General features: G+C 39.7%; 1 protein-coding gene and 1 pseudogene across 4 annotated transcripts in view; one reads left to right on the forward strand and one right to left on the reverse strand.

The window, feature by feature from the left end:
- Positions 1 to 22,597, forward strand: part of GCC2 (GRIP and coiled-coil domain containing 2) — a 66,109-nt gene that overhangs the window by 5,115 nt on the left and 38,397 nt on the right. For all 4 annotated transcript variants that reach the window (XM_012474288.3, XM_064371652.1, XM_012474291.2 and 1 more), the window contains one exon: positions 22,347 to 22,451. In XM_012474288.3, the coding sequence (XP_012329711.2) occupies positions 22,347 to 22,451 (105 nt within the window). The remainder of the gene's footprint in view (positions 1 to 22,346; positions 22,452 to 22,597) is intronic.
- Positions 5,982 to 6,437, reverse strand: LOC105732248 (small ribosomal subunit protein uS11-like; annotated as a pseudogene).

Here is a 22,597-nt window from a genome sequence, read left to right on the forward strand (position 1 = left end):
GAGTAGTCTTATTTGATTATTTGGTCATTACATATTTTCTTAATCCATGATAGCCACATTACAACTATATGGTAATTAAGGAAGAAGGCTGATTCCACCTAGACTGCCTGAGTCAGGATTTCAAATCCTTGTCTCTCCACTGATCAGCTATGTGACTTGACTAAGTTTCATAAATTCTTTCTCTATGGTTCAGTTTTGTCATCTGTAGAATAGAGATAATACTTTCTGTTTGTAGGATTGAGGTACAAATATAGGATTGATAAGGTTATACATCTACAGCACATAGAACTGGCTTGGTCACATAAGTACCCAATAATTGTTATTATTATTACCATATGTTATTTCTGGGGGACTTTTTTTTCTTTTTTTGAGACAGGGTCTCTCTCTTTCACCCAGGCTGGAGTGCAGTGGTATGATCTCTGCTCACTGCAACCTCTGCCTCCTGAATTCAAGTGATTCTCCTGCCTCAGCCTCCCGAATAGCTGGGATTAAAGGTGCCTGCCACCATGCCTGGCTAATTTTTGTATTTTTAATAGAGATGGTGTTTTGCCATGTTGGCCAGGCTGGTTTTGAACTCCTGACCTCAGTTGATCCGCCCTCCTCGGCCTCCCAAAGTACTGGGATTACAGGCGTGGGCCACCGTGCCTGGCCTGGGGGTTATTTTTTATAAACACCAATGTACGCAAGGACACACACTGGTAAAGGGGTCTTTTTATTTTAAAAAAGAATCGGAGTGTTTTCTAATTTTTTATCCATTAACTCTGGTTACTTGTTACAGAACTGCATTTCAGAATAAGAACATTTAAATATCTACCTGCTGTTTTCCTCCTTAATCCTTATCAATGCATTCTCCCACTGTCAAAACTACCCCTAAAAACAAGATTAGAAAATTTCGGTCAGGCACTGTGGCTCACGCCTGTAATCTCAGCACTTTGGGAGGCCGAGGTGAATGGATCACCTGAGGTCAGGAATTGGAGATCTACCTGGCCAACTTGGTGAAACCTGTCTCTACTAAAAATACAAAAAATTAGCTGGACATGGTGGAGTGCACCTGTAGCCCCAGCTACTCAGGAGGCTGAGGCAGGAGAATTGCTTGAACCTGGGAGACAGAGGTTGCAGTTAGCCAGGATTATGCCACTTCACTACAGTCTGGGTGACAGAGTGAGACTTTGTTTCACAAAAAAAAAAAAAAAAAAAGAAAATTTCTCCAAGTTAGCCAGCTTTACCTTTAAGGTTTTTTTTCTTTTCCTTTGTTTTCTTGATATATTATATTTGTACGTAATTGTTGGGTACACGTGAAATTTTGTTAAATGCAAAGAATGTATAACCATCCATCACCCAAGTATTTATCATATATATGTGTTGGGTACATTTCAGGTCTTCTGGCTATTTTGAAAAATATCTTTCTCTGCCTTATTTTACTCAACATAATGACCTCCAGCTCCATCCATATTGCTGAAAATGACATCTCATTCTTTTTTATGGCCATACAGTATTCTATTGTGTATATATAGTACATTTTCTTTATCCATTCATCCTTCGATGGGCACTTAGGTTGATTTGATTTCTTTGCTATTGTGAATAGTGCTGCAATAAACATGGGAGTGCATATATCCCTTTGTTATATTGATCTCTTTTTGATAACTGCCCAGTATTGGGGTTTCTAGATTGTAGGGTAGCTCTATTTTTAGTTTTTTGAGAAATCCTAAAATGTTTTTCACAGTGGCTATACATACCTACACTTCTACCAACAGTGTATAAGAGTTCTTTCTCCTCCACATTGTCACCAATGTCTGTTACTTTTTTTCTTCTTAATGGCCATTCCATCTGGAGTAAGATGACACCTCATTGTGATTTTGATTTGCATATCCCTGATGATTAATGATATTGAGTATTTTGTCATATGCTTGGCCATTTCTGTGTCTTTTGAGAGATGTCTAGTCATGTCCTTTGCCCATTTTTTAATGAGATTCTTTATTTTTTAATGTTGAGTTGTTTGAGTTCCTTGTATATTCTGGATATTAGTCCCATGTCGGATGAGTAGATTGCAAATATTTTGTCCCATTTAAGAGGCTATCTTCACGCTGTTGATCGTATCTTTCGCTATGCAGAAGAAGCTCTTTAGCCTATAATCCCAGCATTAGGGGAATCCATGGCAAGAGGATCACTTGAGCCCAGCAGTTTCAGACCAGCATGAGAAACATAGCAAGATCTGTCTCTGAGAAAAAATATAAAAATTAGCCAGACATTGTGGAGCGTGCCTGTAGTCCTAGCTTCTTGGGACACTGAGACAAGACAGTGGGATCTCAGGAGGTTGAGCTGCCGTAAGCCATGGTCACACTACTGTACTGCAGCCTGATTGTCAGAGGGAGCCCTTATCTAAAAAAAAAAAAATTAAGAAGCTCTCTAGTTTAACATAGTGCTATTTATCTGTTTTTTGTTTTTGTTGCCTGCTTTTGAGATCTTAGCCATAAAATTTTTGCCTAGACTAATGTCTTAATGAGTTTGCCCTTTGTTTTCTTCTACTAGTTTTATACCTTTGTGGGTCTTATATTTAAGTCTTTATTTTTTAGTTGATATTTGTATATGATGAGAGATAGGGACCCACTTTCATTCTTCTGCACATAGTTATCTAGTTTTCCTGGCACCATTTGTTGAAGAGGGTGTCCTTTGCCCAGTGTGTGTTCTTAATGGCTTTGTCAAAGATAAGTTGTCTGTAAATACCTGGATTTATTTTTGAGTTCTCTGTTTTGTTCCATTGATCTGTATGCTTGTTTTTATACCAATACTTTGTTATTTTGGTTACTATAGCCTTGTAATATGTTTTGAAGTCAAGTAGTGTGATGCCTCCAGCTTTGTTTATTTTTTAACTCAATTACTTTAGCTGTTCTGGCTTTTGTTTGGTTTCATATAAATATTAAGATTCTTTTTTCTATTTCTGTGAAAAATGGTATTGGCATTTTAATAGAGATTTCATTGAACTGTACATTACTTTGGGTAGTATGGTCATTTTGACAATATCAATTCTTGTAATCTATGAGCATGAAATGTCTTCCCACTTCTTTATTTCCTCTTCATTTTTTTTCCTGTATTTCTGTAGTTTTTACTATAGAGATCTTTCACTTTTGTTTTTGCTTTTTTTTTTTTAAGCTACTGTGAAAGGGATTCCATCTTCTTGATTTCCCGTTTTAGCTATTTTATTGTTGATATATAGAAATGCTGCTGGTTTTTGTATGTTGAGTTTGTATCTGGCAACTTTACTGAATTTGTTTATCAGCTCTAAGAGTTTTTTGATAGTCTTTTGTAATCTATAGAGAGGGACAATTTAACTTCCATTTTTCCAGCTTGAATGCCTTTTATTTCTTTCTCTTGCCTGATGGTTCTGGCTAGGACTGTCAGTACCATGTTGAATAGTAGTGGTGAAAGTGGGCATCTTTGTCTTGTTTCTGTTCTTTGAGGAAAGATTTTCAGCTTTTCTCCATTCTGTATGATGTTAATGTGAGTTTGTCATATGTGGCCTTTATTATTTTGAGATATAATTCTTCTGTGCCTAGCTTGCTAAGACTTTTTATCCTGAAAGGATATTGAATTTTATGAATTTCTTTTTCTGCTTCTGTTAAGATGACCATATGACTTTTACCCTTTATTCTGTTGATGTGATATGTCATATTGATTTGCATATATTAAACAATCCTTGCATTCATGGAATAAATCTGCTTGATCATGGTATATTATCTTTTCAGTGTGCTTTTAGATTCGATTCAGTTTGCTACTATTTTGTGGAGGATTTTTGCATTGGTATTCATAAGGGATATTGGTTGTAGTTTTATTGCTATGTTCTTGTCTGGTGTTGGTATCAGGCAGGGCTTAGTGGGAAGTGACTGGACCATGGGGGTGGACTTACCCCTTGCTGTTCTCATGATAGTGAGTTCTTGTGAGATCTGGTTGTTTAAAAGTGTATAGCGTTTCCCCCTTCGCTCTCTTCCTACTACTCCAGCCATGTAAGACATGCCTCCTTCCTCTTTGCCTTCTGCCATGATTGTAAGTTTTCTGAGGCCCCCCAGCCATGCTTCCTGTACAGCTTGAAGAACCATGAGCCAATTAAATTTTTTTTCCTTATAAATTACCTAGTCTCAGTTCTTTATAGCAGTGCAAGATCAGACTAATACACTTTGGCTGGGAGTTTTTCTTTCAGCACTTTGAGCATATCATTCTTTTATCTCCACTGAATATATTCTCTTTTCTCTGGGTCTCTAAGCTTCCTACCGAGAAATCTGCTGTTAATCTGATTGGGGTTCCTTTATAGATGACTAGATGCTTTTCTCTTTGCTGGTTTTTTTCCCTCTTTGCTGGTTTTAGAATTCTCTTTGTCTTTAATTTATGACAGTTAACTATAAATGTGTCATGGAGAATACCTTTTCGCATTGTATTTGTTTAGGGATACCTCGGCCTTCTATATCTGGATGTCTACCTGTCTTGCTAGACTTCGTGAGTTTTCATGTATTATTTTACTAAATCGTTTTTCTCTTTGCTTCCTTCCTTCCTTTTTTCTCTTTTCTTGACTTTCTTTCTTTTCTTTCTTTCTTGTTTTGCTCTTGTTGCCCAGGCTGGAGTGCAGTGGCGCGATCTTCGCTCACTGCAACCTCCTTCTCCCAGGTTCAGGCGATCCTGCCTCAGCCTCCCAGGCAGCTGGGCTTACAGCTGTCCGCCACCATGACCAGCTAATTTTTTGTATATTTAGTAGAGACAGGGTTTCACCATGTTGGCCAGGCTGGTCTTGAGCTCCTGACCTCAGGTGATCCACCCACCTCAGCCTCCCAACATGCTGGGATTACAAGGATGAGCCACCGTGCCTGCTAAATAGATTTTCTTTCTTTTTTTGTGTGAGATGGAGTTTCACTCTGTCACGTGATCTCAGCTCACTGCAACCTTTGCCTCTCAGGTTTAAGCAATTCTCTGCCTCAGCCTCTTGAGTAGCTGGGACTACAGGCGCCCACCACCACCCCTGGCTTATTTTTTGTGTTTTTAGTAGAGACAGGGTTTCACCGTCTTGGCTAGGCTGATCTTGAATTTCTGACTTCATGAACTCAAAAAGCTGGTCTCAAACTCCCAAACTCCCGACCTCAGGTGATCGACCCACCTCGGCCTCCCAAAGTGCTGGAATTACAGGCATTAGCCACCGCCCCCTGCCATTAAGTAGGTTTTCTAATCCTTTGGTTCTCTCTTTGCATTCAGATACCCCAATAATTCAAATAAATATTTGGTGACAGTATGGATATTTGCATATGTCACAAAGACTTTGCTTTTCCTCATTGTTTTTTTCTTTTTTTTTTTTTTTTTTTTTTGAGATGGACTTTCACTCTTGTTGTCCAGGCTGGAGTGCAGTGGCATGATCTCGGCTCACCGCAATCTCTGCCTCCCAGATTAAAGCGATACTCCTGCCTCAGCCTCCTGAATGGCTGGGATTACAGGCATGCGCCACCATGTGTGGCTAATTTTTGTATTTTTAGTAGTGATGGGGTTTCTCCATGTTGGTCAGGCTGGTCTCAAACTCCCAACCTCAGGTGATCTCCCCACCTTAGCTTCCCAAAGTGCTGGGATTACAGGTGTGAGCCACCGCACCCAGCCCCTTTTTTTGAGACAGAGTTTTGCTCTGTCACACAGGCTGGAGTGCAGTGGCATGATCTTGGCTCACTGCAACCTCCACCTTCTGGGTTCAAGCAATTCTCCTGCCTTAGCCTCCCAAGTAGCTGGGATTACAGGAGCACACCACCATGCCCAGCTATTTTTGGAGTTTTAGTAGAGTAGGGGTTTTACCATGTTGGCGAGGCTGGTCTCAAACTCTTGACCTCAGATGATCTCCCTGCCTCGGCCTCCCAAAAGTCTGGGATTGCAACCATGAGCCACCATGCCTGGCCGACGTTGCTCTTTTTTTTTTTCGTGAAGGCAATTTATTAACAAAATATTTTGAGGAGTCGTGTTTACAGATGGCGACCACAGCTACTCCCCTTCCTCCAGGTGCTGTCAGAGGGGATGAAGTTGATGTCCACAATCCACCCGATCTTCATACCCAAGCAGGCAAGGCTTCTGAGGGCTGACTGGGCCCCAGATCCAGGGGTTTTGGTCCTGTTTCTTCCTGTGGCCTGGAGTTTGTTGGATAGGGCAGTGATACCCAGCTCCTTGCACCTCTAGGCCACATCCTGGCCAGCCAACTTAGCAGCATATGATGAGGATTCATCTCATTCTGCCTTCACCTTCATCCCACCAGTCACACAACAGGTGGTTTCTTTGCCAGAAAGATCGGCAACATGGACAAAAGTGTCATTGAAGGATGCAAAGATATGGCAGACACTAAATACATTCTCTCCTTCAGCCACCTGAGGTCCAAGGTTGATGACTTTCTCTTCCTTCTTTTCCTTACCTTTTCAAGGTCCCATTTCTACACGTCATCTCCAGACACCACACCAGAAAGCTGCTCATTTTTAAAAATTCTTTTTCCTTTATTTTCTTCTGACTATGTCAGGAAAAAAAAAGGTCAGTCTTCAAGTTCTGACATTCTTTTGCTTGATCTAGTCCCTTGTTGAAGATTTTGAATATATTTTGTTTTTTTATTCTATGAATTCTTCAGTTCTACCATTTCTGTATGGTTCTTTTTTCTGGTATCTATCTGATAAATTTGTCATTTGTATCCTGAATTGTTTTTCTGATTTTTTTGTCTTGTTTTCTGGATTTTTTTTGAATCTCACTAAGCTTCTTTAGTATCAGAATTTTGAATCCTTTTTTCAGGATTTTATGAATTTCTTTTTGATTGGGATCTGTTGCTAGAGATAATAGTGTTCCTTTGGAGATGTCATATCTCCATGCTTTTTAGTGTTTTCTATGTCCTTTACCTTGATATCTGTGTATCTGGTGTAATAGTCACTTTTTTCAGTTTTTTAAATTTGCTTATTTAGGGAAGAACTTTTTCCTGAAGATGGACCTTTAGTATCGCTTGGTTAGAGCACAGTGGCTTTGATTCTGGGGGTGTGCAGTAGTGTAGGATCAGTATGACTTATTTGGCTGTAAACAGTGTCAGTGGTGTCTGTGATTTCGTCAGTGGCTTAGGGTGCAATTGTTAGTGGAGGCTGTGGTAAAGTTTTGCTGGGGCCTGGAATACCAAATAGTAGGCCAGTCTTCAGGCCCTAGTAGTGGCAGTTTTGAATTGAGTATGCTTGTTCCTGGGCCCCAGGGTGTGGTGTCTGCTGGCACTAATGTTAGCAGGCCTATTCTTGAGTCTCCAGGTACCTTGATCGGGTGCTGGTAATGGCAGCAGTGGGCCAGGCTGTTGGGTGGGTTCTTGAGCTCCTGGGCAGTGGATGTAACATGGGAAACGGCAACAGCAGTGGTGGGACAACCCTCTGGGGCCTAACTGGTCAGCGTTGGTTTTGTCACTGACTGTGGTATGTTGATTGGGCCAGTCTCCATATCTGTAGGTGATACATAGCAATGACTGTCTGCTGTGGTGGTAGCAGCAGGTTAAGTGGGCCCTATCTCAGGCCCCAGGAGAAGTGTTCAGGTGCTACTGGTGATGGACTGGGCTGGGCAATTCCTAGTCCCCTGGACATTGTGCTCAGGTACTGGTAGGGGCTGGAGCCAGGACAGGCTGTGCCCTTAGGCTCCTCAATGGTGGGTAAAGATGCTGGCTGTGGTGTACAAGGGTGGGGTTAGCATCCCAGGCCACCAGCGGAATATTCAGGTGGAGACAGTAGCATATTGTGTCCCTGCTATTGAGGAGGGTGAAGTTGCTTCTTCTGGGAGCAGCCACAGGTAGGCAGCTTCACCTGTGCTTTGGCCTACAGCAGTCTTTAGCCAAAGCAGCTACAGGCAGTGAAATTTGTCCTCAGGGTCCATGAGAATGCACAGCTACCCCCTATATGGTTAGAAGGGACAAGATTGCCTCCCATGGCTGCCACTTCAGCCCAGGTTGCAGGGCAAGACATAATCCAGTTGAGTGGAGGCCATGGCACTGTGCTGCCACTGTTCGAAACTCAGGGGCTTGTGGGGACAGCCTGAGCTCTCTCTCTGGAGCATTGCCTTCATGCGGCTTCCAGGAAACTCCCTGTGTGAGTCTTGGGGTCTACAGGGGTCAAAGGAGTCTTCTATGGCTAGGATTGTAGACGTCTGCAACAGGAATGTGGACTGCTAAGAGTCTGTCACTTAGCCTTTCTGAGCATTGGGGAATTTCTCTCGACTCCCTGCCACCTGTAGCTGAGCAGACTTCCTTGCTTCCTTCTCTTACCTTATGTTTTAGGTCATTTTGCATTTCTATAAGAAATACCTGCGGTCTATGGGAAAAATAAAGAAATACCTGAGACTGGGTAATTAATAAGAAAAGAGGTTTAATTATTTCACGGTTCTGCAGGCTGTTCTGGAAGCATGGTTTGGGGATCTGCTTGGCTACTGGGGAGGCCTCAGGGAGCTTTTATTTATGGTGGAAGGGAAAGGAGAAGCAGGCAGGTCACATAGTGAAAGCAGGAGTTAATGAGAGCACTGTGGGAAGAGGTGCCACACAGTTTTAAACAACCAAATCTTGTGAACTCAGAGTGAGAACTCACTTTTCACCAAGGGTATGGCCCAAGCCATTCGTGAGGGAACCACTCCCATGATCCAAACACCTCCCACCAGACCCCACCTCCAACATTGGGGATTACATTTCAATGTGAGATTTGGGTGGGGACAAATATCCAAACTATATCACCTTACCTAAGATGTTTTCTGTCACTTCTCTGTTGAATTTGTGTTTCATTCTTGGATGATCTGTATATATGTAATTACTATTTTGGTTCATAATGGAAGAGGTAAGTAAGAGATGCCTCTAATCAGCCACCTTTGAAGCCCCTCTCCTAACCTTTATCTCAGATTATTGATTTTTTAAAATATTTTTTATTTCAATAGCTTTTGGGGTACTAGAGGTTTTTTGTTAAATAGTGGTGAATTAATTATATAGTGGTGAAGTCTGAGATTTTAGTGTACCCATCACCAGAGTAGTGAACATTATACCTACTGTGTAGTGTTTATATCCCTAGCTCCCCTTCCACCCTCCCTCTTATGAGTCTCTAACATGTGTTATATCACTCTGTATGGCTTTGCATACTCATAGCTTAGCTCCTACTTATGGGAATATATATGGTTTTTGGTTTTACTTCATTTAGAATAATGGCCTCCAGCTCCATTCCGTTTGCCTAAAAAGACATTATTTCATTCCTTTTTATGGCTGAGTATTCCATGGTGTATATGTACCACATTTTCTTTATCTACTCATTTAGTCGATGGGCACTTAGGTTGGTTCCACATCTTTGCAATTGTGAATTGTGCTGCCATAAACATACATGTCCAAGTGTAGTTGTCATCTAATGACTTATTTTTTTTTGGGTAGATCCAAAAGAAAGTAAGTCATTTTGGATTGCTGAGTTGAATGATAGATCTACTTTTAGCTCTTTAAGGTATCTCCATACTATTTTCCTTAGAAGTTGTACTAATTTACATTCCCACCAGCAGTGTATAAGTGTTCCTTTTCCCCACATCCATGCAAACATCTGTTGTTTTTTGACTTTTGTTGAGATGAAGTCTTGCTTTGTCGCCCAGGCTGGAGTGCAGTGGGGTGATCTCGGCTCACTGTAACCTCTGCCTCCTAGGTTCAAGCGGTTCTCCCTCAGTCTTAAGAGTAGCTGGGATTAAGGTGGTATTTCATTGTGGCTTTAAGTTGCATTTCCCTGATGATTATGATGTTGAACATTTTTTCATATGTTTGTTGGCCATTTTTATGTATCCTTTTGAGAAATGTCTATTCATGTCCTTTGCCCACTTTTTAATGGGATTATTTGGGGCTCTATTTATTGCTGATTCATTGAGATCCTTGTAGATTCTGGATACTAGTCTTTTGTCAGATGCTTAGTTTGCATATATTTTCTCCCATTCTGTGAGTAGTCTGTACTCTACTGATATTTCTTTTGCTGTGCAGAAGCTAATTAAACTAAAAAGTTTAATTTTTATTTCAGTAGCTTTTAGGGTATAAGCAATTAAAAAGCTTAATTAGATCCCATTTGTTTTTGTTTTTGTTACTTTCGTTTTTGGGGTCTTAGTCATAAATTCTTTGCCTAGGTGAGGTTATTGATTTAATTTTACATTTGCTTTTGGGGTCTTAGTCATAAATTCTTTGCCTAGATGAGGTTATTGATTTAATTTTAAAGTATGTCATCCTGACCACTCAAGTCTCAGAAGGGAACAATTTAAGAAGATCATTTTGGAAGTGATTTCAAGTATTCTTCACTTACTCAACTGCTGCAAGTAAGCTATTTAAGAAGACTCATGCAGCAATGTAGTAACATGCTCTCTACACTTCCGGAAAACTGAAAAGGTTTTCTTACTAAGTTTTTTTTTTTTTTTAATATATATTTTATTGCATTTTAGATTCTGAGGTACATGTAAAGAACGTGCAGGATTGTTGCATAGGTACATACATGGCAATGTGGTTTGCTGGCTCCATCTCCATCACCTATATCTGGCATTTCTCCCCATGTTATCCCTCCCCAACTCCCTACCCCCCATTGTCCCTCCCATAGTCCCCCCCTGCCCCGACCTCAATGTGTGATGTTCCCCTCCCTGTGTCCATGTGTTCTCATTGTTCAGCACCTGCCTATAAGTGAGAACATGTGGTGCTTGATTCTCTGTTCCTGTGTCAGTTTACTGAGAATGTTGGTTCATCCATGTCCCTACAAAAGACATGAACTCATCATTTTTTATGGCTGCATAATATTCCATGGTGTGTATGTGCCACATTTTCCCTGTCCAGTCTATCATCGATGGGTATTTGGGTTGGTTCCAAGTCTTTGCTATTGTAAACAGTACTGCAGTGAACATACGTGTGCATGTATCCTTATAATAGAACGGTTTATAATCCTTTGGCTATATACCTAGCAATGGGATTGCTGAGTCAAATGGAATTTCTATTTCTAGGTCCTTGAGGAATCGCCACACTGTCTTCCACAATGATTGAACTAATTTACACTCCCACCGACAGTGTAAAAGTGTTCTGTTTCTCCACATCCTCTCCAGCATCTGTTGTTTCCAGATTTTTTAATGATTGCCATTCTAACTGGTGTGAGATGGTATCTCAATGTAGTTTTGATTTGCATTTCTCTAATGACCAGTGATGATGAGCATTTTTTGATGTTTGTTGGCCTCATATATGTCTTCTTTTGAAAAGTGTCCATTCATATCCTTTGCCCACTTTTGCATGGGTTGGTTTTTTTCCTGTAAATCTGTTTTAGTTCTTTGTAGATTTTGGATATAAGTCCTTTGTCAGCTGGGTAGATTGCAAAAATTTTTCCTCATTCTGTTGCTTGCCAGTTCACTCTAATGATTGTTTCTTTTCCTGTGCAGAAGCTCTGGAGTTTAATTAGATCCCATTTGTCTATTTTCGCTTTTGTTGCCAATGCTTTTGGCGTTTTAGTCATGAAGTTCTTGCCTATGCCTATGTCCTGAATGGTTTTGCCTAGGTTTTCTTCTAAGGTTTTTATGGTGTTAGGTCTTATGTTTAAGTCTTTAATCCATCTGGAGTTAATTTTAGTGTACCGTGTCAGGAAGGGGTCCAGTTGCTGCTTTCTGCACATGGCTAGCCAGTTTTCCCAACACCATTTATTAAACAGGGAATCCTTTCCCCATTGCTTGTTTTTGTCAGGTATGTCAAAGATCAGATGGTTATAGATGTGTGGTGTTGTCTCCGAGGCCTCTGTTCTGTTCCATTCGTCTATATCTCTGTTTTGGTACCAGTACCATGCTGTTTTGAGTACTGTAGCCTTGTAGTATAGTTTGAAGTCAGGTAGCGTGATGCCTCCAGCTTTGTTCTTTTTGCTTAGGATTTTCTTGGCTATGCAGGCTCTCTTTTGGTTCCATATGAAGTTTAAGGTGGTTTTTTTCCAGTTCTGTGAAGAAGGTCATTGGTAGCTTGATGGGGTTAGCATTGAATCTATAAATTACTTTGGGCAGTATAGCCATTTTCACGATATTAATTCTTCTTAACCATTAGCATGGAATGTTTCTTCATCTGTCTGTGTCCTCTCTTATTTCATTGAGCAGTGGTTTGTAGCTCTCCTTGAAGAGGTCTTTTATATCCTTTAGTAGTTGTATTCCTAGGTAGTTTATTCTCTTTGTGGCAATTGTGAATGGCAGTTCGTTCTTGATTTGGCTCTCTTTAAGTCTGTTATTGGTATATAGGAATGCTTGTGATTTTTGCACATTGATTTTATATCCTGAGACTTTGCTGAAGTTGCTTATCAGTTTCAGGAAATTCTGGGTTGAGACGATGGGTTCTTCTAGATATACAATCATGTCGTCTACAAGTAGAGACAATTTGACTTCCTCCTTTCCTAATTTCTTTTTCTTGCCTGATTGTTCTGGCCAGAACTTCCAATACTATATTGAATAGGAGTGGTGAGAGAGGACATCCTTGTCTACTACCGGATTTCAAAGGGAATGCTTCCAGTTTTTGCCCATTCAGTATGATATTGACTGCAGGTTTGTCATAAATAGCTTTTATTATTTTGAGATACGTTCCATCAATACCTAGTTTATTGAGGGTTTTTAGTGTAAAGGCTGTTGATTTTTGTCAAAGACCTTCTCTGCATCTATTGAGATAATCATGTGGTTTTTCTCTTTGGTTCTATTTATGTGGTGAATTACATTTATAGACTTGCATATGTTGAACCAGCCTTGCATCCCCAGGATGAGGCCTACTTGATCATGATGAATAATCTTTTTGATGTGCTGTTGCAATCGGTTTTCAAGTATTTTATTAAAGATTTTTGCGTCTATATTCATCATGGATATTGGCCTGAAGTTTTCTTTTCTTGTTTCTGTCTCTGCCAGGTTTTGGTATCAGGATGTTGGTCTCATAAAGATTTGGGGAGGATTCCTTCTTTTTGGATTGTTTGGAATAGTTTCAGAAGGAGTGGTACCAGCTCCTCTTTGTATGTCTGGTAGAATTCCGCTGTGAACCCATCTGGACCTGGGCTTTTTTTGGTTCGTAAGCTATTAATTGCTGCGTCAACTTAAGCTCTTGTTATTGGTCTATTCAGGAATTCGACTTCTTCTTGGTTTAGGCTTGGGAACGTGTAAGTGTCCAGGAAGTTATCCATTTCTTCCAGGTTTACTGGTTTATGTGCATAGAGTTGTTTGTGGTAATCTCTGATTGTAGTTTGTATTACTTTGGAATCTGTGGTGATATCCCCTATATCATTTTTTATTGCATCTATTTGACTATTCTCTTTTCTTTTTTTATTAATCTTGCTAGTGTCTGTCTATTTTGTTGATCTTTTCAAAAAACCAGCTCCTGGATTTATTGATTTTTTGAAGGGTATTTTGTGTCTCTATCTCCCTCAGTTCTGCTCTGATCTTCGTTATTTCTTGTCTTCTGCTAGCTTTTGAGTTTTATTGATCTTGCCCTTCTAGCTCTTTCAATTTTGACAATAGGGTGTCGATTTTAGATCTTTCCTTGCTTCTCATGTGGGCATTTATTGCTGTATATTTTCCTCTAGACACTGCTTTAAATGTGTCCCAGAGATTCTGGTATGTTGTGTCTTCGTTCTCGTTGGTTTCAAAGAATATCTTTATTTCTGCCTTCATTTCATTGTTTATCCAGTCAACATTCAGGAGCTAGTTGTTCAGTTTCCATGAAGTCGTGTGGTTCTCAGTTCTTTTCTGAATTCCGAGTTCTAATTTGATTGCATTGTGGTCTGAGAGACTGTTTGTTATGATTTCCGTTCTTTTGCATTTGCTGAGGAGAGATTTACTTCCAATTATGTGGTCAGTTTTAGAGTAGGTGTGATGTGGTGCTGAGAAGAATGTATATTCTGTGGATTTGGGGTGGAGAGTTCTGTAAATGTCTATTAGGTTTGCTTGGTCCATGTCTGAGTTCAAGTCCTGGATGTCCTTGTTAATTTTCTGTCTCGTTGATCTGTCTAATACTGACAGTGGAGTGTTAAACTCTCCCACTATTACGTTGTGTGGGAGTCTTAAGTCTCTTTGTAGGTCATTAAGAACTTGCTTTATGTATCTGAGTGCTCCTGTATTGGGTGTGTGTATATTTAGGATCATTAGCTCTTCTTGTTGCATTGATCCTGTTCCCATTATGTAATGCCTTTTTTTGTCTCTTTGATGTTTGTTGGTTTAAAGTCTATTTTATCAGAGATGAGAATTGCAACTCCTGCTTTTTTTTGCTCTCCATTTGCTTGGTAAATCTTCCTCCATCCCTGTATTTTCAGCCTGTGTGTATCCTTGCATATGAGTTGGATTTCCTGGATACAGCACACTGCTGGTTTTTGACTTTTTATCCAAATTACCAGTCTGTGTCTTTTGACTGGGGCATTTAGCCCACTTACATTTAAGGTTAATATTGTTATGTGTGAATTTGATCCTGCCATTTTGATGCTAGCTGGCTGTTTTGCCCATTAGTTGACGCATTTTTTTCATTGTATCAATGGTCTTTGCTGTCTGGTACGTTTTTGGAGTGGCTGGTACTGGTTGTTCCTTTCTATGTTTAGTGTTTCTTTCTGGAGCTCTTGTAAAGCAGGCCTGGTGGTGATGACATCTCTGAGCAATTGCTTGTTCATAAAGGATTTTATTTCTCCTTCACTTATGAAACTTAATTTGGCTGGATATGAAATTCAAGGTTGAAAGTTCTTTTTTTTAAGGATGTTGAATATTGACCCCCACTCTCTTCTGGCTTGTAGGGTTTCTGCTGAGAGATCCGCTGTGAGTCTAATGGGCTTCCCTTTGTGGGTGACCCGACCTTTCTCTCTGGCTGTGCTTAGCATTTTTTCCTTCATTTCAACCCTTGTGAATCTGACAATTATGTGCCTTGGGGTTGCTCTTCTTGAGGAATATCTTTGTGGTGTTCTCTGTATTTCCTGGACTTGAATGTTGGCGTGCCTTGCTAGGTTGGGGATGTTCTCCTGGATAATGTCCTGAAGAGTGTTTTCCAGCTTGGATTCATTCTTTCCGTCACATTCAGGTACACATATCAAACGTAGATTAGGTCTTTTCACATAGTCCCATATTTCTTGGAGGCTTTGTTCATTTTTACTCTTTTTTCTCTAATCTTGCCTTCTCGTTTTATTTATTGAATTGATCTTTAATCTCTGATATCCTTTCTCCTGCTTGGTTGATACAGCTATTGAAACTTGTGTATGCTTTTCAAAGTTCTCGTGTTGTGTTTTTCTGCTCCAAAAATTCATTTATATTCCTCTCTTAAGTTGTTTATTCTCATTAGCATTTCATCAAACCTTTTTTCAAGGTTCTTCGTTTCTTTGCATTGGGTTAGAACATGATCTTTTAGCTTAGAGAAGTTTATTACCCACCTTCTGAAGCCTGTTTTTGTCAGTTCATCAGACTCATTCTTCATCCAGCCTTGTTCCCTTGCTGGTGAGGAGTTGTGACTCCTTGGAGGAGGAGAGGCATTCTGGTTTCAGGTGTTTTCATCCTTTTTGCACTGGTTTCTTCCCATCTTTGTGGATTTATCTACCTGTGGTCTTTGTGGTTAGTGACTTTCAGATGGGGTTTCTGAGTGGACATCCTTTTTGTTGCTGATCATCCTTTTTGTTGCTGATGAAGTTATTTTTTTCTGTTTCTTAATTTTCCTTCTAACAGTCAGGCCCCCATGCTATAGGACTGCTGGAGGTCCACTCCAGACCCTGCTTGCCTGGGGATCACCTGCGGTGCCTGCAGAACAGTTAAGGTTGCTGCTAGTTTCGTCTTCTGTTATCTTTGTCCCAGAAGGATACCTGCCAGATGTCAGCCTGAGCTCTCCTTTATGAGGTGTCTCTTTGGTTATTCGGGGGTCAAGGAGCTGCTTGAAGAGTTGGTCTGTCCCTTATAGAAGCTCAAGTGCTGAGCTGTGAGCTCCGTTTTTCTGTTCAGAGCTGCTGGACAGGTACGTTTAAGTCTACTGCAGCAGAACTCATAACTGCCTTTTTTTCCCAGATACTCTGCCCTGGGAAGGTGGGGCCTTATTTATAAGTTCCTGTCATTCTGCTGCCTTTTTTCAGAGATGTCCTGCCCAGCTAGGAGGTAGCCTAGTCACAGTCTGCCAGCAGAAGCATTGCTGAGCTGCTGTGCGCTCTGCCCTGCTGCTATGTGAACTTCCTTGTAGTTTTGTTTATAGGGGTATAGTTAGAACTGCCTCGGTAATGGCAGTCTGCCTCAGTAATAGCAGACTGTCTGTGTAGTGGCAGACTGCCTCAGTAATGACGGATTGCCTTGGTAATGGTGGACTGTCTTGGTAATGGCAGACTGTCTCGGTAATGGCGGACTGCCTCGGTAATGATGGACTGCTTCAGTAATGGCGGACTGCCTCGGTAATGGCAGACTGCCTTGGTAATGGCGGACGCCCTTCCTGCCACAGAGCCAGACCATCCCGGGTCCGGCTGTGCTTGCCGTGAAACTCTCAATCCAGAGCGTTTCAGATTGCTGGTCTTTGTGGGGGTGGGACCAGCCAAGCCAGATCACCTGGCTCCCTGTTTCAGCCCCCTTTTTTTCAGTTGAACGGGCGACTCTGTCTCCCAGGCGTTCCAGTTGCCAGTTGAAACGGCGCCCAGATTTGTGTGAGTTTTTGTGCGGAGACCTGCTGCGCCGGCTGAAACAGCTGCGTTGAAGACTCGTGGCAGTTTTCTGCCCGGGAATCTCCTGGTCTGTGGGCAGTAAAAATTTGTTTGCAAATGCGGTGATCACTCACCCTCTGTGTTTTCGCTGGGAACTGCAATCCAGAGCTCTTCCTATTCGGCCATTTTGGATCCTCTCCCCTCTTGCTAAGTTATATCACTTTTTTGGCAAAGCACACTGGAAAAACCTATAGCTTTTAATATAAACTTTTCTGTTCTTTATAAAACGTGAAAATGTATGTCCTTACAAGTTTAAATTATGATTAAAATTTCTGGTTGACATCTTCTAGTGCATTAAAATACAATCTAGTTTCATTGCAAACCTCACACATTTGACTTTTAAATAAGGACTAAGAAACCTATTTCTCATGTCAAAATTTGAGGTGCACAGTATTACAGTTAATTTTTATGCTGTTTCTAAATGCAAGAGGCATGAAAAAATTGCATGTTAAGACAGTTGAATTTCTAGTCCATATCACTGTTGTTAATTTCTCTTTTAACCTGAAATCAGATTTGTATTTCCTAAGAAATATTGTCCATTCTGTGTTTCTGATAGTTAAGGTTTTTTTAATAGCTGTTTGCATTTGGCCTGTATATATAGATCTCCTAAAATTAATTGACATAGACTTCTGATACTTACCAATCAGAAGTTTATATTGCAATACTTATATATAATGTGAAAAAACTAATTTCAAAATTCAGGTTGTTTTAACCAAAGTCATAGGCACATAATATTTAAATAATGCTAAATTCTGAATAACTTATAATACCAAATAACTTCTGAAAATCATCTCTATATTTGTAAATAATATGCTTATACTGCTACTACCGGATTTATCAGTGTTAGACATTTGTTAACTTCCTGTTACAACAGATGAAAATCTAGCTGTCTTTCATGACCCCTTTGACTTTCCAAATGATCAAACGGATCAAATAATCTCTGATTCCTGGTACCTGCCTTCTAAAGCCTTCTGTCTTCCTGTACTTTTGGCCAGGCCTTTTGTGATGATCTTACGAACTTCTTCACTGCTTACCTGCATTGGCCCCCTGCTCTTTGCTAGGTCACATGTCATTCACTGGGTTAACCATCTTATTTTGGTAGGGCATATCCTTCTGTAGCTTCCTAAGGATGAATTCATGGAGGTAAATTTTTGTGTTGTCTTGTATTTAAACATTCCTTTATTCTACTGTCATGTTTGAATTATAGCTGTAAATTGATACAGAACTCTAAATTTTTCTACATGTTTTGTTTTTGTTTTCTTAAAAAAGTTGTTAAATTAGTGTTATTTCATCTAAGAGGTTTAGACGTAGCAGTTCTCAGGCTGTTGCAGTCTCCCAGTGATGTCTTCAGGACCCAGACACTCTTCATCTCTGTGCTCCTGCACCCTCATCCTGTTGATCTGAGAAATCAGGGGTTTTAGGTTTTAGCTTTTATACTGTCTGTAGAAGAAGCAGGCAAGAAAGAACATGTTGATTATAGAAGTTGAAGGGAGGCAGTCTCTAGAGTATGCCACGAAGCTTTCTGGAATGCTTAACTAGATTTATATTTTCAATAGAGTTTTTCCTTTTGTCTAAGAAGAAATGTCATCTACTTTTAATTTTTCTATCATTGCATTAAAATTTCTATTCTGATATTAAATATTTCAAAGAGCTCATTCTTGATGTATAATTCTTTTTTCATCTCATCTAAAGAGTCAACAAGTTCTGTAATCTTTCTGAGCTAATAAATTCATACTGTCTTGGAGTTTACTTCTGCCTCCTTTGCATTGTCTTCATTTCCTTCTAATTTAATTATTTATGATATGATCACATGTGAACCCGCCAAAAAGCTAAGATCTTAAAAATAATAGACATCTTCCAATGTAGCCCTCACACCCTTGATACTTCACCCCCCTAGTTTCCCACACCCCAGGTAACAATAATCCTATGTTCATCATTGCTTTTCCTTTCCTTTTATAAAGTTTTACTGCGTTTATAAGTATCATTTTATAATTTTTTTATTTTAGTTTTTCACTTTACTAAAAGGGTATCATGTTGTTTGTGATGTATTAGAACTTTTTGCACTTACTGTTTTTCTAAAGCTCATCTGTATCATTGCATGTCACCATGGCTGCTATAGAGTATTACATTGTGTTACAATAACACAGTTCATTCAGAACTAGTCATGGATGCTATGATTATGCCCAGGTTTATGCGATGGAGTACAGGCACAGTGAACCTTCTTTTATACATCTCTTTTATAAATGTGCAAAGGATTCTCATAAGTAAATGGATGGAATCTTTGCATCAAAAGGTACATGAAGGTTCAGCCTCAGGAGATAGTGCCAAACCACTATCAAGTATTTGAAATAACTTCCACCAGCAATGTACAAAGGATACTGTGGATCCATATCCTCTCCAGCACTAGGTATTGTCATACATTTTTATTTTTGCCAATCAAATTGGTATAAAATGATAGATCATTGTGTTCTGGATTGAAAGTATTCTTTTTGTGTATAACATCCATTTTCTTTCTTTTTTATTTTTATTTTTTAAAGATGGGGGTTTCACCATCATGGCCAGGCTGGACTCGAACTCCTGACCTCAGGTGATCCACCCATCTCGGCCTCCCAAAGTTCTAGGATTACAGGCCTGAGCCACTGTGCCTGGCCAACATCCATTTTCTTAATCGGCCAGTGAGTTTCCTACTGGTTTGTAGAATTTTTAAAAATATATATTTTATATAAACATATATTTGGTTGTTTATGTGTGTGGTAAAAATCTTCTCTTAGCTCATGGTCTATCTTTCTAAGAGTTTAAAGCTTTGTTTTTGACAAATCTTAATCCATATGGAGTTTATTTCTTTATAATATGGTATGACATCTTTTTTAATATCAACTATTTTCAACCTTAATTATTGAATAGTCTGTCTCCACTAATCTAGTATTATAGTTAAAAACATGTTTGTGTTTGTTTCTGAACTTTTTCTTTTCTTTTTTTTTTTTTTTTGAGATCGAGTCTTGCTCTGTCATGCAAGGAGTGCAAGTGGCACTATCTTGGCTCACTGCAACCTCCACCTCCTGGGTTCAGGTGGTTCTCCTGCCTCAGCCTCCTGAGTAGCTGGGACTACAGGCGTGTACCACCACACCCAGCCAATTTTTGTATTTTTAGTAGAGACTGGGTTTCACCATGTTGGCCAGGATGGTCTCAATCTCCTGACCTTGTGATCTGCCCGCCTTGGGCTCCCAAAGTGCTGGGATTACAGGCATGATTTCTGTTCCATTGGTTGTCTGTGCCTTTGCCAATACTATATTGTCTTTATTTTTTATAGCCTTACAATAAATCATGATATCTAGGAGAATAAGTCCTCTCTTTGTTCTCTTCAAAAGTATCTTGCTATTCTTGGTCTTTTACTTTCCCATATACATTTAAAATACTGTCAGATTCCATGAAAAACCTCATTGTGATTAATTGGAATTGCATGTAATCTGTAGTTGTATTATTTCCTCTGTGGAAGGCCTTCAGACATCTTTTGGTAAAGTTGTTTCTAGACTCTTGATATTCCTTGATACCATTGTAAATGGTGTCTTCTTTTTAATTATATTTTCTAATTCTTTGCTGCCACTATCCAAAAATGAAACTGACTTTATTAGTCTTATATACTTTGTGAAACACTCAGTTTTTTCTAATTGCATATAGACTCTTCTAGTTTTTTTATATAAACTGTCATATCATCTGCAAAAAACTTTTTTTTTTTTTTTTGAGATGGAATTTCGCTCTTGTTGCCCAGGCTGGAGTGCAATGGTGCGATCTCGGCTCACCGCAACCTCTGCCTCCTGGTTTCAGACAATTCTCCTGCCTCAGCCTCCTGAGTAGCTGGGATTACAGGCACACGCCACCATGCCCAGCTAATTTTTTGTATTTTTAGTAGAGACAGGGTTTCACCATGTTGACCAGGATGGTCTCGATCTCTTGACCTCGTGATCCACCCGCCTTGGCCTCCCAAAGTGCTGGGATTACAGGCGTAAGCCACCGCACCCGGCCCAGAAAACTATTTTTTAATCTTTATACTTCATGTCTTTATTTTGAGACAGAGCCTCGGCTGTTGTCTAGGCTGCAATAGTGATCCTCCCACTTCCATCTCCCAAAGTGTTGGGATTACAGGCATGAGCCACCACTCTTGGCTACCCTTTTTAAAGCTTTATTTTATAGACTGGGATCTTTAATACTATGTTGATTAGAAATAATGATAGTGTACTAATGTTTAGTTTAGGATTTTTGCATCTAGATTTGTCATAAAATGTGTCTTTGATTTTTTCCTTTCTGTAAAGTACTTGGATATTGGTTTTGTTTTGTTTTTTTTTTTTTTTTTGAGACGGAGTTTTGCTCTTGTTACCCAGGCTGGAGTGCAATGGCGCGATCTCGGCTCACCGCAACCTCCGCCTCCTGGATTCAGGCAATTCTCCTGCCTCAGCCTCCCGAGTAGCTGGGACTATAGGCACGCACCACTGTGCCCAGCTAATTTTTCGTATTTTTAGCAGAGACGGGGTTTCACCATGTTGACCAGGATGGTCTCGATCTCTTGACGGCGTGAGCCACCACGCCCAGCTGGATATTGGTTTTAAGTTTTGCTGATTTTATAGAATAACTTGGGGATTATTCTTGCTTCTTATTTTGATCTGTTTCATTTGAGTTTTCATTATTAATAGTTACTCATAATAATTTTCTTTAACTTTTTTTTTTTTTTTTTTTTTTTTTCTGAGACACAGTCTTGCTCTGTCACCTAGGCTGGAGTGCAACGGAGTGATCTTGGCTCACTGCAGCTCCCACCTCCTGGGTTCGAACAATTCTCCTGCTTCAGCCTCCAGGGTAGCTGGGACTACAGACGCCCACCACCACACCTAGCTAATTCTCTTTGTATTTTTAGTAGAGATAGGTTTTCACTATGTTGCCCAGGCTGATCTCAAACTTCTGACCTCAAGTGATCTGTCCACCTCAGCCTCCCAAAGTGCTAGGATTACAGGCATGAGCCACTCTATGCCTGACTTATATAGATGTGCTTCCTTTTTCATTGTATTATTTTTTGGAACTTCTTTCTCTTTATCAGTTTTACTAAACAATGTTTATTTTGATAGCTGTCGTAAAAGAGCTGACTCTTGGCTTGTTGATTTTTTTTTTTCCATCTCATTAACTTCCTCTTTTATTTAATTTCTGCAGAGAATAATCTGTCTCTGAGGGAGGAAGGACATAGGTTATTTTTTGCTTACTCTCTGACTGGTCCCTATTCAGATTGTTGACCAATCCTCAATTTTTGAGCCCCATACATTACAACCTCCCTCAACAATATTTGGTGCCTCCAATTCTGAGCATTTCAGTTCTGCAGAATATTTGCCAGGTTCTCATATGTGTTTCCTTATGCAGGTCCTTAGCTTATAGCTTTCTTCCTGCTTCTAATTCAGTTCATCCTCTTCCGTAATTAAGTTTTCCAAAAATGTGTTGAAATTTCTCTTATCCTTGTATCTTTTCTCCTTTTCTCTTTGCTCAATATGTTCATACCTTTTAAAATCTCTTATTCTCACTTTAGTGTGTTTTGAAGAGATCAGGAGATAATTATGCATGTGGTCAATCCACCATTTTTTTAACCCCAGGCAAATAAATCCTGTTCTAAAATAGGCATTGACTGAACGTCTGGATGCTCTTCTTTTGGAAAAAGCAGAGATTGAGCAACAGTATCTTACTCTGAAAAAGGAAAATATTAAAATGAAGCAAGAGGTTGAGGTAAGTCAGTATTTTAGTATTCTTTGCTTTTTTATTAACTTGTATACTGTAGTCATTAGTTTTAGAGCTAAGACTTTAAAAAGCACCTAATCTGATTAACATTTTATAATATGGACAAAGAAGCAGAGTTTGAGATTTTAAAAGAA

This window comes from Aotus nancymaae, unplaced genomic scaffold (genome assembly GCF_030222135.1).
Source record: "Aotus nancymaae isolate 86718 unplaced genomic scaffold, 86718_ANA_hifiasm-v0.15.2.pri h1tg000155l, whole genome shotgun sequence".
Classification (NCBI taxonomy): Eukaryota; Metazoa; Chordata; class Mammalia; order Primates; family Aotidae; genus Aotus; species Aotus nancymaae.